Source organism: Anomaloglossus baeobatrachus, chromosome 2 (genome assembly GCF_048569485.1).
Source record: "Anomaloglossus baeobatrachus isolate aAnoBae1 chromosome 2, aAnoBae1.hap1, whole genome shotgun sequence".
Classification (NCBI taxonomy): Eukaryota; Metazoa; Chordata; class Amphibia; order Anura; family Aromobatidae; genus Anomaloglossus; species Anomaloglossus baeobatrachus.
The window spans coordinates 480,490,919-480,506,667 of NC_134354.1; the positions used below are offsets into that span (position 1 = coordinate 480,490,919).

General features: G+C 42.9%; 1 protein-coding gene across 1 annotated transcript in view; it reads left to right on the forward strand.

The window, feature by feature from the left end:
• The first annotated feature begins 1,558 nt into the window (after positions 1 to 1,558).
• TMEM255B (transmembrane protein 255B) overlaps positions 1,559 to 15,749 on the forward strand; it is a 124,623-nt gene continuing 110,432 nt past the window's right edge. Inside the window, exon 1 of the mRNA XM_075334253.1 lies at positions 1,559 to 1,611. Coding sequence (XP_075190368.1) covers positions 1,569 to 1,611 — 43 coding nt within the window. The 5' untranslated portion in view covers positions 1,559 to 1,568. The remainder of the gene's footprint in view (positions 1,612 to 15,749) is intronic.

The window sequence follows — 15,749 nt, forward strand, 5'->3', positions numbered from 1 at the left end:
AAATAAAAAAAGAAGTGTTACTTTCCCCGGGTCAAGCTCTGCCTCTCCGCCACAGATCCTGTGATGGATTACAGGCTGCAGTGGTGACATCACTGCTGTACCCAATCACTAAGCTTTGCAGCTTGTGCCATTAACAGAGCCACTAAGCTCAGAGTTTGGGTGCAGCAGCGGTTATGTGCACTGTAGTCATGATATCACCTCTGCAGCCAATCACTAAGCTCTGCGGCTCATGCCATCATAAGAGTCACTGGGCTCAGAGTTTGGATGCAGTGGTGATGTGCACTGTAGTCATGATGTCACTGATGCAGCCAATCACTAAGCTCTACAGCTTTTGCCATCAACAGAGTCATTGAGCTCAGAGTTTGGATGCAGCAGTGATGTGCACTCTAGTCATAATGTCACCGCTGCAGCCAATCACTAAGCTCTGCGGCTCGTGCCATCAACAGAGTCACTGAGCTCAGAGTTTGGGTGCAGCGGTGATGTGCACTGTAGTCGTGATATCACCTCTGTAGCCAATCACTAAGCTCTGCGGCTCATGCCATCAAGAGCGTAACTGAGCTCTGAGTTTGGGTGCAGCGGTGATGTGCACTGTAGTCGTGATATCACCTCTATAGCCAATCCACCTCTATAGCCAATCACTAAGCTCTGCGGCTCATGCCATCAAGAGCGTAACTGAGCTCAGAGTTTAGGTGCAGCGGTGATGTGCACTGTAGTTGTGATATCACCTCTATAGCCAACCACTAAGCTCTGCGGCTCATGCCATCAACAGCGTAACTGAGCTCAGAGTTTGGGTGCAGCGGTGATGTGCACTGTAGTTGTGATATCACCTCTATAGCCAACCACTAAGCTCTGCGGCTCATGCCATCAACAGCGTAACTGAGCTCAGAGTTTGGGTGCAGCGGTGATGTGCACTGTAGTCATGATGTTACCGCTGCAGCCTGTAAACAATCTATAGAGCAGCGTCAGAGAGGTGGAGCTGGACCAGAACGAGTAAATGACAACTCTGTTTTTTTATTTTTACTTATCCAAGCACACTAGGGGCACTTATCTCTATTCCTAGAAGACCTTTTACATTTGCTCAATTTCCTCTGCACACTTCCACATGTACAAATACATGCATTATTTCGGCAACATTTGCACCAATTTCCCAGTTCTCTCTTTTTAATCTTTTACCAAGCACTAGCTTTCTATTCCCAGAAAACTATATTTCCTAATTTAGCTTTAATTCTATGTCTAAACTATGTTTTAACATATTGTGTAATATAATCAATTATTAATATCCTATCTATAAATAATATTCATCTTTATCATATAATACTTGCGAAAACGATTTGCACTTAAATACATGAACAAAATTTCTGAAAATTGTGCCCCAAAGTAACAAAAAGAAATAGAGAATTCAGTGAGCGGGGCTGTAATGAGAGAAGCAGGCCACATATCACACCTGTCTCCAGCAGGTCACATTGAGCTATGTATAGGCAGACAGGGCTGGATGAGCTGCAGCTCTGGAGGGAGCGCTCGTAAGGCTGCTGCTAATGTGATCAGTTCGAGTCCTCATCTCTGGCAGGATGCAGCCGGCTTCTGCTCCTACAGATGCATTTGATGCCACAGGTAAGTTTCTTTTTACCAGTCTTATGTAAATTCTGTACATACCCTTTAGTGCACATGTTCTATTCCTAATTTTATGGGGCCAAATCTCTGACCCTGTGCAAAAATTAATTTGGTGAAATTGTGTTTGAAGATTAGACCGATGTAAGGTATATCTAACTTTCAGTTTACCGTTCATGCTCAGGTTATCATGGATCTTAAGACCTTTTCTTTAATTGAAATGTCAATGTCAATCTATTTTTCGGGACATATACTGATTTTGTATATACATAAGAAAACCAAACAAAAGCCTGTGGGATAGATCCAGTCTACAATACTTGTACACCACTATTTTAAATTAATTTTAAAAAGTCGCTCTTTAGTTGTAAATATTTTATGAAGTTTATGTTTACATTTTTTTTATACTAAATTAGATTGATGGGTAATGTATACCTAATGTTAAAGGGGTGGTTCACTACTCTACAGTAGTGACCACATCCCTGTAAAACTGAGAGGGAAGGATCTTTCTAAATACCTTTTTCAGCCAATCCTGCCTGTGAGTGGCGCTATTGCGGTCCGCTGATCTGCATTAAGTGACCCCCCCCAGGCTCCGTGACCTCTGAGATTCGGTGATGACTTCCAGTTGACCTGACATCACCGCAGAAGGCCCCAGTCTTCCTGAGTGACTGGGCTGTGGGCGGAGTTTCACCACTCATGACAGCGCAGGATTTCACGCTCTCTCCTTCACTGCAGAGCACCGTAAGAAGGAGCGGTGCTGGGCTGTAATGAGCGGTGAAACGCTGCCCACAGCCCAGTCACACAGGAAGAATGAGGCTGGCCATAGTGATGTCAGGTCAACTGGAAGTTGACCTAACATCACCGGATCCTAGAGGTCATGGAGCCTGGGGGGTGTCACTTCATGGGGATGAACGAACCTTTCTCCATAGACTTTTATCAGCACCAACTGCCATCTTCTTTCTCATTGATGGGAAGAGAAAGAGTGGAGGATATTAAGAATGAATGATCAGTCTGGGAGGAGAAAGAAGCAGATTTCTCTAATACGATTATATTACAACGTTTCTTATTTTCACAAGTTCTATTGATTTATTTCAAATAAATTAGAACTCTACGTCGATATCCCTTTCGGCTTATTAGTCAGAAAAGATGATTTGATCATTTCAATGGTTTCTCATTGACTTATAATTAGAAGTGAGCGGACTTCTAATAATCCGGGTCCGGCGGATCCGTCGCGGGTTGGAAAAGAAGTCCGGATCCGATCCGAAATCCGGACCAATGTATGTGAATGGGAAGCGGATCCGGGACGAGAGAGAGAGAGAGAAAAAAAAATCCCGGATCTGGATGGTGCAGCCAGATTCCCGCGACCGGGTCGGACCTGGATCGGATGCTGAAACCGCGCGGATCCGAATTTTTACAGTTCGGATCCACTCAACACTACTTATAATGAAATTAAGGCAACATTCACACAATCTTGTCAGTTTTCACATCAATGAGTAATGGACCCTTGTTTTTCTCATGTGTCTTCCGTATTGCCTTTGTTTTACATCCTTTTTTTTTTCTTCATCCATTTTAAAAACTGAATTTTTGTTTATTCATTGACTGTGAATGAAAAAAAAAATCTGTGAAAAATGGCTTAAATATGGGTGGAACACTTAAGTACAAAGTATGTTGTACATATTTCTACTGTTCTGTTTATACAGATCCACATAGACTTTATTTGAGCAAAGTATGTCTTAGACTTCATTCAGATGACTGTGTTGCATCCATTTTTTCAAGGATACAACAGATACCCATTATAATCTAATTCACATGTTTTTTTCCAGCAGCACTGATGACACATGCCCATAAAAGTCTATGGACTTGTGAAAAACACGTACAGTACACGGATGGTATCTGTGTGCCAACCATGTGCTGAATGTGTTTTACATTGCAAAGTATAGGAGAAGCTTTGTCATTCATTGATTTATCCATCTGTGAGAAACACTGATAACACTGATGGTAAAAACTGACACACGGATGACTCACTGATCCGAAACACTGATGATACCGGAACCATTTTTCATGTACGTGTTTAAACACGGACTTGTGAAGGAGATCTTACCCTGAAATATAGTTTGAAAAGTCGTTAATTTTTTCCATTCATCACGCCAGTTGATTGACAGGACACAACATAGATATATCAACACATGTTGTGGAATTGTATTATGGCATGAACAAAGGAGAATTCTGAGGACCTCAGAAAAGGGTTGTTGATTTTCACCTGGCTGAAAAATAATATATAACCATACCTAAAGAATTTGGACTCCCAACAAGACAACATTGCTGTATCTGAAGCGTACTAACAACAACCTGGACTAACCAGTAGACCAACGTTTTGTGGACAAATGAGACTAGTAAGGCTTTTTGGTTTAAATGAGAATTGTTACATTTGGAGAAAGGAAAGCACTGCATTACAGCAGAAAAACATGATACCATCTGAGAAAACCGGTGGTGGTGACATAATGATTTGGGTCTATTTTGTTGACTCTGGACCATGATGGCTTCTGATTATTGATGGTACAAATGAAACTGAATTATACCAGCAAATTCTAAAGGAAAATATCAGGACATCTGTCGGTGAGTTGAATCTTAAGAGAACATGGGTCATACAGCAAGACAACCACCCAAAGCACACAAGTCATTCTACAAAAGAATGGTTGAAGAAGAATGGGAATGGCCAGCTCTAAATTCTGACCTTAATCCTATAGACATGGTGTGGAAGATCCTAAAGCAAGCAGTTCATGGTAGAAAACTCACCAACATAATGGAGTTGAAACTACTGTCTTGTAAGCTGTAGTATAGACTAAAATTCAATTTGCAGGACGAATCTGAATTAACAGAAATATTTGCATGATTTGGTTCCCTAGATCTACAGTACTTTTAGAACTTGTGTGAACATTTAAAGGGAATCTGTCACTATAATGTAGGAAACGAGACCTTGATTCCAACAATGTATTACTTAGTTTACTGGGTGCAACATTTATGACACAATCAGAGTTTTAAAATGTAGAAGAGAGCAGAAAGCTGCCCCCAACTGTGTGACGCCCTGGACACCCTCGGGGTCACAGGTCATTACACACACCACATACACCCCCACCCCAGTAAGGTACCACCAGTCAACCAAAAGACCTGATTGCCTTCCTCAGAGTCAGACAGGCACGCCAGGTGGGCGGAGTCAGGTGGATAGACATGCCCTCCGAGGAGTCTGCTGGCCTGAGGCAGGAAAACACAAGCAGATAGATCGAGATTGAGTTAGGAGAGAGGAGTGAGAGGAGCACAGTTCTGCCTGCAGGAGACCGGGAATACGACCGGTGGAACCGTAAGGGACCGGGACAGGGTAGTGGCCCGCCGGAACCGAACCGGGGAGCCAACTGGATACCGGAGCACCAGGCAGGGTACTCAGACCCCAAACTAGGCTATAAGCCACCACCATAGTCAAATCAACTAATTGCGGTCTGGACCTCAGGGGTTCATTCCCACCTAAGTCCTGATTGAAGGCAACAGCCCAACCCGTCCGTATAGGAGCCACCACCAGAGGCCAGAGATCCAAGGGGCCAGCGTCTGCAGGCAAACGGGCTCCTACGACACATATACGCTGGGGAACGGGCTACCAGTGCCCAGGCACAGTAGCCAAGATCACATACAGGTGCAGCAGAAAGGTGGACATTACCAACCTATCTGGAGAAACTGCAGCCGGCTGCGGGCCCCGTTCGTCACCCCGTTTGGTTTACCAGCACCTCCAGTGTCTTGTATCAGAGTGAGTACACCAGTGCCCTCGGGCACCGCACCGCGCTGCACCGCCAACTTGCGCTCTGCACCCCGGCCCCTCGCCAACCAGGCCCCAGTACCAACAACCGCTACCCACGGAGGGGTCAACACCTAGCTGCGCCCCTACACCGCTCCCGGGAGTCCCCGTACCTTCACCGCAGCGGTGGTGTCCGCCATCACCACAACCCGTGGGTGGCGTCACGAACTTCACAACACAACTATCCCACCACCCCCTGTGAGCACCGCCACTATATCCTTACAGAGCAACGTGACCCCCGGGTCCAGAGGCGCTCGAGCCACCAACACACGAGCCCGGACCCGAGCGGCTCGGCGTTCGCAGCCGAGGCCGCGGGGCGGTACACCTGCACCACAGCTTTCTGTGTACATTGTATATTGACAGTGAGCTGCTAATCAGTGCTGGGGGCATGGTCAGACAAGGGCTCACGTGGGACAAGGTTCGGGCAATAATAAAACACTCATTGTATTGAAACAATAGCACGCAGCCTAATAAGTGACACATAACTGAAATCAGTGTCTTAGCCCCTACTGAATGCTTTCCTCAGATTACAGAGCATTCCCTTTAATATTGTTTTAGGTCAAATTTATGGAGCAGTATGGAAAACTCTGAAGGGTTCAGATACAGTTTTTGTTGTAATGGATAGATGAAAAGGTTAAGAAGATACTGTATAATTTTCTTTCCATGTTTTTCTTCTTCCAGTATTACTAACCTCTTGTAATCAGTATGTGCAGCTCCTAAATTAACTCCAGGCACATTGTAAGTGATATGATGAAGTAACATTATAGTAGAGGTGTTAGTGTCACCATTGTGCGATCATTAAATAATTTACAAACTGTCTGATCACCGTGTGTAGAAGGCTGTATCTATATGAGCAAGTAGTATTTACTCCATTATTCAGCAGTCTAAAAATGTCATTTATGAATATTTCCTTTCTTATAATTTTAGCTTTTGAATGTACAATATAGTCACTTAGCTCACGCTCTGTTTTTGGAGTGTGGGCAACAAGTGCACTATTGAAAGCTCATGCATAACTTAAAGAATAGAAAATAAAATAACAAAAAAAAAGAAATAAAAAGCTCCACATACTGCCGTTTTGGTCAAATTCCCTCCTAGACTTCCAGTACTACAATGAATCCGCTGACCACTGACCTGCACTGTTACCCTTAGCCTGCAATCATACATCCATGTGACTTGTTCGTATGTGGTTAGTTTTTTCTTAGACAGCAACAGACTCACAAATTTTCATTGATCCATATACATATTCATTTTAAAAATGTCCAGTCCATGAGACTCATTAGACTCCCCCATTTTTCGGATCAGATTCAGCCATTGAAAGGAATCGGTTACTAGATTCGTTCTGTCAGGACCATGGGCTGGCTGTGCAATTGCACACAGGTATGTTTTACTGTGAAATTCTGTACCAGTCCAGACATAACATAGCATTAGATACGGCTGCCAGTTAGTGCCAGGAGCACTGTTACAGCCACCGTTCACTATGGTCACTGGTGAGTGGTGACTAAAACCGCGTTGGCCAACCCTTATGGCTGAAAGTCTAAAGCTGCCAGGAAGAATACAGTTCATTTCCTTCCAGCAGCGGGGTTTTCAGTGTGAGCAGTGGGCAGCTTTAGAGTGCTATTAACCTGCAGAATAACCCCATATCTGTAGGTTAATAGTCTTTTTTTGCATGACAGGGTCACTTTAAAACGTGAGCTGGAGACTATAGGTGGATAGCTGACTAATCTGGCATCACCTTAGGTTGGCTTCCCCCTTCGCCATTCCAGTTGATTGACATATATCTCCATATGTATAGACAGGGAGAAACCTATTTCTTCATCCTTCCGGCATATGTTCTCCATCCTGCCCCTATATGTCTTCATCCTGCGCCATATGGTTCTTCATCCTGCATGTTATTCCATCCAGATCCCATATAATGTCGTCATCCTGCCCCCATATGTCTCCATCCAGTCCCCCATATGTTCTCCCATCCTGCCCCCATATGTCTCCATTATGCCTCATATGTTCTCCATTTTGCCCCATATGTTTCCATCCTGCATCTATATGTTCTCCCATCCAGCCCCCATATGTTCTCTGTTTTGCCCTTATATGTCTCCATCCTGCCCCATATTAACTTGTCCCATCATGCCCCCACATGTTTCCATCCTTCTTTTATATTTTCTCCCTTCCAGCCTCCATGTCTCCATTCTTCCCATATGTCTCCATCCAGCCCCCATATGTTTCTATCCTGCGCCCATATGTTCTTCCATCCAGCCCCCATATGTTCTCTGTTTTGCCCTTATATGTCTCCATCCTGCCCCATATTAAGTTGTCCCATCATGCCCCCACATGTCTCCATCCTGCTTGTATATGTTCTCCCTTCGAACCTCCATGTTTCCATTCTTCCCATATGTTTCCATCCAGCCCCCATACAGTTAGGTCCAGAAATATTTGGACAGTGACACAATTTTCGCGAGTTGGGCTCTGCATGCCACCACATTGGATTTGAAATGAAACCTCTACAACAGAATTCAAGTGCAGATTGTAACGTTTAATTTGAAGGTTTGAACAAAAATATCTGATAGAAATTGTAGGAATTGTACACATTTCTTTACAAACACTCCACATTTTAGGAGGTCAAAAGTAATTGGACAAATAAACCAAACCCAAACAAAATATTTTTATTTTCAATATTTTGTTGCGAATCCTTTGGAGGCAATCACTGCCTTAAATCTGGAACCCATGGACATCACCAAACGCTGGGTTTCCTCCTTCTTAATGCTTTGCAGGCCTTTACAGCCGCAGCATTCAGGTCTTGCTTGTTTGTGGGTCTTTCCGTCTTAAGTCTGGATTTGAGCAAGTGAAATGCATGCTCAATTGGGTTAAGATCTGGTGATTGACTTGGCCATTGCAGAATGTTCCACTTTTTTGCACTCATGAACTCCTGGGTAGCTTTGGCTGTATGCTTGGGGTCATTGTCCATCTGTACTATGAAGCGCCGTCCGATCAACTTTGCGGCATTTGGCTGAATCTGGGCTGAAAGTATATCCCGGTACACTTCAGAATTCATCCGGCTACTCTTGTCCGCTGTTATGTCATCAATAAACACAAGTGACCCAGTGCCATTGAAAGCCATGCATGCCCATGCCATCACGTTGCCTCCACCATGTTTTACAGAGGATGTGGTGTGCCTTGGATCATGTGCCGTTCCCTTTCTTCTCCAAACTTTTTTCTTCCCATCATTCTGGTTGATCTTTGTCTCATCTGTCCATAGAATACTTTTCCAGAACTGAGCCGGCTTCATGAGGTGTTTTTCAGCAAATGTAACTTTGGCCTGTCTATTTTTGGAATTGATGAATGGTTTGCATCTAGATGTGAACCCTTTGTATTTACTTTCATGGAGTCTTCTCTTTACTGTTGACTTAGAGACAGATACACCTACTTCACTGAGAGTGTTCTGGACTTCAGTTGATGTTGTGAACGGGTTCTTCTTCACCAAAGAAAGTATGCGGCGATCATCCACCACTGTTGTCATCCGTGGACGCCCAGGCCTTTTTGAGTTCCCAAGCTCACCAGTCAATTCCTTTTTTCTCAGAATGTACCCGACTGTTGATTTTGCTACTCCAAGCATGTCTGCTATCTCTCTGATGGATTTTTTCTTTTTTTTCAGCCTCAGGATGTTCTGCTTCACCTCAATTGAGAGTTCCTTAGACCGCATGTTGTCTGGTCACAGCAACAGCTTCCAAATGCAAAACCACACACCTGTAATCAACCCCAGACCTTTTAACTACTTCATTGATTACAGGTTAACGAGGGAGACGCCTTCAGAGTTAATTGCAGCCCTTAGAGTCCCTTGTCCTATTACTTTTGGTCCCTTTAAAAAGAGGAGGCTATGCATTACAGAGCTATGATTCCTAAACCCTTTCTCTGATTTGGATGTGAAAACTCTCATATTGCAGCTGGGAGTGTGCACTTTCAGCCCATATTATATATATAATTGTATTTCTGAACATGTTTTTGTAAACAGCTAAAATAACATAACTTGTGTCACTGTCCAAATATTTCTGGACCTAACTGTATGTTTCTATCCTGCACCTATATGTTCTCCAATCCAGCACCCATATGTCTCCATTTTGCCCCACATGTCTCCATCCAGTCCTCCATGTGTTCTCCCATCCTGTCTCCATATGTCTCCATTATGCACTCATATGTTGTCCATTCTGCCCCATATGTCTCTCTCCTGCCCACATATGTTTCTTCATTCTGCTCACATATGTTCTCCCATCCAGCCCCCATATGTCTCCATTTTACTCCCATATGTTCTCCCATCCAGCCCCAATATGTATCCATTCTGCCTCCATATGTGCTCCATTATGACCTTACATGTCTCCATCATGCCCCAAATGTTCTCCCACCATGTCCCCATATGTTCACCCATCCAGCTCCCATGTCTCCATTCTGCCCCATGTCTCCATCCAGGCCCCATATGTTTCCATCCAGCTCCCATATGTTCTCCATTCTCCCTTATATGTCTCCATTCTGCCCCATATGTTCTCCCATCCAGACCCCATATTTATCCATTCTGCCCCATATGTTCTTCCATCCAGACCCCATATTTCTCCATTCTGCCCCATATGTTCTCCCATCCTGCCCCATATGTCTCCCTTCTGCCCCATATGTTTCCATCCTGGTCCCATTTGTCTGTACCCATAAGCCCATATTGGGGAGTCTAGTACAAGGAAAAAAAAGTTCCTTCTCATCTGGCTGCAACCAGCAACATCCTCTTCCTTCTTTCTATATGGCGCTGGACGCGTCGGCATATGACAATGACGTCATACGCCGGCAACGCGTGCGAACGTCAGCTGCCAACCTCTGATTGGCTGGCAGCAGTTAACTACTCCCGGGCTGGCATCAAGCAATGTATTTCAACTGAACGTGCATGCGCATGTTCAATTGAATACAGAAATGGCCGAATTCTGCCCTTGGGGCCCAGTGAGCAGAGGCAGAGAAGTGAGTGCTCACTCCAGGCCCCCTCTTTGATTCTGATCACCGGAACTTATACACCAGTAAGGAGTTTAAAGCCCTGATGGCCGCCCTGGTGCTGCCGATGGAAGCGGGGAATGAAGCCCTTCCTGCTGGTACCTGTTAAATCCTGCTTTCAGAGATTGACAGCGGGAGTTAACTGGTTAACAGCCATGGGTGGATCTCCGATCCACCCATGGCTGTTATAGGCCCATGTTAGCTGATCAGAGCAGCTGACATGTGCAGGGAAATATGGCATACGAACCAGCATCAAAGCAAAAGACACAACCTTTGACGGAAATATATGTCAAAGGTCGTGACGGGATTAAGTCATGTGGCAAGGAATGACATTGACTTTTAGGATTGCTACTTCTAGTAAGTGACATTAAAGTTCCTGCCCTCTTTATATTTGAAGAGGTAAATTTGTCCAAAAGGGTTTACTTCCGGGTATATGAGTTTAGAGAGCAGCGTCAGAAGAAAGGAGATTGGGAAGAGAATGTGTCTGGCCACACACACGCGCCGGCAGCATTCAGACAGCGATTTGCTCTGTGAAACGAGCACTGTCAATCAGGAGGGCAGGAGTAATACTTTTATGTTTTTGTTCAGTGTATTTACGCTTCAGGAAGATAACTAATTATTTTACTGATTATTAGCTTCCTAATCAGTATATCTGTCATAACACGGTGAGAGGATAGAAAGTGGGCAGTTAAGTAACTCACAGTACTCAGCAAAGACATAAAATTAAAGTTGCTGAATGCCAAAGCTTTCATGCAGAGTGGTTGCTTTCCGTGAGATTAAGGATAAGAAAATACAGCAAACAAAAATATCACAATGCTTGCCAAGATCTACATGTATGTACAGTGACAAGAATTCTTTTACTCTATGCTTCAGGGAACATCTGATTTTGTAAAAAATGCCTGTACTTGCTATGCTGTATCTGTTCTTCTGTATACTGCATGTGCAAAAGCTGCCACTAATTCTAGTCTTTTTAAAAAGCGATAACGATAAAAGAAAAATCACAAGGTTTAGGTTTCTGAAAAGTATCTAAACATGATGTCAGGATCTCTGTGCGTCTATGACAAAAAAAATAGTTATTTTTTTAGTTCACTCTTGGTGGCCAGAGGTATGGTTAGTCCTGCAAACTCATGGTCGAGTTGTTACTTATCCATCCAGGTGCATTAGTGTCCAGCCGGTAGCAGAAAGCAAAATGATTAAAATACCTATACGTTACTCTCTTGATGTCCTCATCCTGCTAATCTCCATAATAAAGATATGTGCTAGAATGCGGATTGGAATAATCAACATCTAATTATATATTTTTTTCTTGAACAATAAAGAGAAATCTCAGTTCCGAACCCGACAAAGTTCATGAACTTGAATCATTCTAAACATTAACCCATGGCACATTCATGTGGCAGTTGCAAGGTAAAGGAAGAATAAATGAGTGTGAACACTTGTTCTTCCTCTGCCCCATCTTAGATATCGATGTGTGTGAATGATTGTGTCATAAGTGGAGTAATGAGTTATTCAGATCCAAGGTTGGGGGCATTTGATCACTGCCTGTTATCTGATGAAGAGTAGACATGGAGTATGTATACAGAGTAATTAACAGGTAGCTGTCAATGTTGAATAGCCATTTGGGTCAGCAGTTGTGTTTAGTTGTGTCCAAGTAACATATAATTGTTAAACACTGGGTTGTCAGTGCTTTCACCTTTGGCGGCTGCTCTGCTTGCACTGCATAGGTGGGACAAAATCCAGCAATATTTTAAGGTTGTTTTTTTTTATAATTCAAGTTTAACAGAATCCATAGATATATCCATGATCAGGGAGCATATTCCCATATATGGGTAAAATTGCAAAAGTTTTGGTAGCTGGCAGCCTACAGGAGCACAATATCTGCCTAAATTACTGATATATCATGCTAAGACTGGAGTCACACTTGTGTGCAACTCGCGCGAGAATCGCATCGGCCCGGACTGGCCATCCGCTCTCCTGACAGGAGCGTGCAGCTGCATAGAAGCACACTCTTTTGTCAGTAGAGCAGGTGGCCATTCCAGGCGATGAGATGCGATCCTCGCACCAGTCACATGCAAGTGTGACTCCAGGGTAATGTGTAGTACGTGAAGAATACTTGAATGATGTTCGATAAGATGCCAGTTATATTGTTTCTCTAAGAGGTTCTTGGAGGGAAAAATTTGACCGACAGGAGAAATAATGACTTAAACTATATTAGAATTGAATCTAATCAGCCGTTCCCCTCCGACCTTGGTTGAGGGAGAAATGAGGGGTCTGGTGTGACCCTTTATAAAATCTTATCTTCTAGTGTTAGACCACATGAGAAGCAACGTGTATTGCAGATCTGTCCATATTTACTACAGCATCTCCTCTGTCAGAAGATCTCAGTGATTTAATTCGTAACAACTTATCAGTATTTTATCCATTTTATTTTATACTGTTGTGGCTTATATGTATGTATTTAGTATTATATTATTTGTAACATATTTAACCCCTTCACCTTCAGCCTCTTTTTATCTTCCTGATCTGGCCAAATTTTACAATTCTGACCAGCGTCACTTTAAAGGGTAGTAACTCTGGAATGCTTCTACGGATCCACTTGATTCTGAGATTGTTTTCTTTCTTAACATATTGTACTTCATGTTAGTGGTAAATTTTGGTGAATATCATTTGCGTTTATGAAAATATTGAATATTTGAATAAAAATGTGAACATTTTGCAATTTTCAAACTTTTAATTTTTATGCCCTTAAGCCAGATAGTTATATCACACAAAAAAATTCATAAATAACATTTCCCACATGCCTAAGCATCATTTTTGAAACATACTTTTGTGGCGTAGGAAGTTAGAAGGGTTAAAAGTTTATCAGCAATTTCTAATTTTTACAAATTTTACAAAACCAATTTTTTTTAGGGACCACATCACATTTGAAGTAACTTTGAGAGGCCTAGGTGACAAAAAATATCAAAAAGTGACACCACTTTGAAACCTGCACACCTCAAAATGCTGAAAACCAAGAATGTTTTTTTAACTCTTTAGGTACTTCACAGGAATTAAAGTAATGTGGAAGGAAAAAATGAAAATGTTACTTTTCCCATAAAAATATTGCTTTAGCCCTAATTTTTTCATTTCAACAAGGGTAGCAGGAGAAAACGGACAATACAATAATAATAATATTTATTCATTTATATAGCGCTGTTAATTCCACAGCGCTTTACATACAATGGCCTCACTGTCCCCATTGGGGCTCACAATCTAAATTCCCTATTTGTATGTTTTTGGAGTGTGGGAGGAAACCCACACAACATGGGGAGAACATACAAACTCCTTGCAGATGTTGTCCTTGGTGGGAATTGAACCCATGACCCCAGCGCTGCAAGACTGCAGTGCTAACCACTGAGCCACCATGCCGCCCTCAATACAATTTGTTGTGCATTTTCTCCTGAGTACAACGATAACCAATATGTGATGGAAAATTACTGTTTTGGCGCAATGCAGGGCTCGGAAGGGAAGAAGCGCTATTTGAATTTTAGAGGGTACAATTGTCTGGAATATGTAGAGGAAGCCATGTCTCATTTGCAGAGCCCCTGATGTGCCTAACTAGTGGAAGTCCTCCACAAGTCACATTCTGGAAACTACACTCCGCAAGGAATTTATCTAGATGTGTGATGAGTACCTTGAACCACAGGTGCCCCACAAAATTTTCAAACGTTGAGACATGAAAATGAAACAAAAACATTTTTTACCAGAAAATTATTGTTTTAATCCCAATTGTTTTCATTTTCACAAGAGCAAAATTAGAAAATGGACCATAACATTTGTTATGTAATTTCTCCTGAGTGCAGTGATACTCCATATGTGGTGGAAAACCACTGTTTGGGCGCACAGCATGGCCCAGAAGTAAAGGAGCGCTGTTTGAATTTTGGAGCACAAAATTTGCTGGAATAGATAACCTACACAATGTCGTGTTTGCAGAGCCCCTGATGTGCCTAAATAGTGGAACCCCTCCACAAGTGGCCCCATTTTACAAACTACACTCCTCAATAAATTCATCCAGTGATGCATATTCACACCACAAGTGTACTACAGAATTGGGTGGAGAAGAAAGAATAATTACATTTTTTTCACTAAAATGTTGTTTTAGCCTCCCGTTTTACATTTTTATATTGGCTAATAAGAAAAAAATGGACCACAAAATTTGTTGTGTAATGTCACACTTGTGTATGAGTCGCACAAGTTCAATGTGAGAAAATCTTGCATTGCACTCGGTCCCATTTAAGACAATGCTGCAGCTCACATCTGAAAGTTTTTCCTCAGCCCTAAACTGACTGAAGAAATAATCACAGCATACTGCGATTGTCAGCGAGAGCTGTGTCACTCGCACCCATACAAGTCTATGGGTGAGAGAAAAACATCGTACTGCACTTGGATGTCATTCAATTAGAGTGTGATTTACGCACAGGCTGACAGGGGAGGAGATGGGGGATTAACCCTTCCCTCTCCCCCTCAGCACCCGCCCTCTCCTAAACAGCTGTGACCCGATTGCAAGATCATGTCACAGGTGCATGACACTTGGCTCACGCTCGCAGCAGAGCATGAGCCGAGGGTCTTTAGCATATCGCATCCGTTGCTCACGCATCAGAAGCGATACGCAAGTGTGACCTCTAGCTAAGGTAAAGTGTAAAGCTGAGAAGGGAAGCTGCACCATATTTGACTTCAAAATTTGCTGGAAGGGTTTGCGGGTGCTATATCACATTTGCAGAGGCCCTGAGGTGACAGAACAGCAGAAATCCCCCACAAGTGACCCCATTTTACAAACTGCATTGATCGGTGAATTAATTTAATGGTGGAGCGTGCGTATTGACACTACATGTGTGTCACAAAATTTTATACTATTGGGCAAAAAATAATTACATTTTTGCCACAAAAATTCTGTTTTAACCCCAGATTTCCAATTTTCACAACGTGAACAGATAAAAATCCCCCTATAATATGGTTCTCCTGAACATGACAATAACCCTCATGTGACTGTACAGTACTGTTGGGGCAGACAGCAGGGCTTTGGAGGGAACACAGATTTTCCTACAATAGTATGTGGACTCTATTTGACGAGATATGAAGCCCCCGACTGATACTCTTACTAATAAGGCAGCAACTGTGCCAGTGTGCAATGTAAGGGTGCGACCGCACTTTGCTTTTTACCTGCTTTTTACCTTCTTTTTACCTGCTTTTTCAACTGCAGCGTTTAAAGGGGTTATCCGGCTTCTTTTGACTTTTTTTTATTACC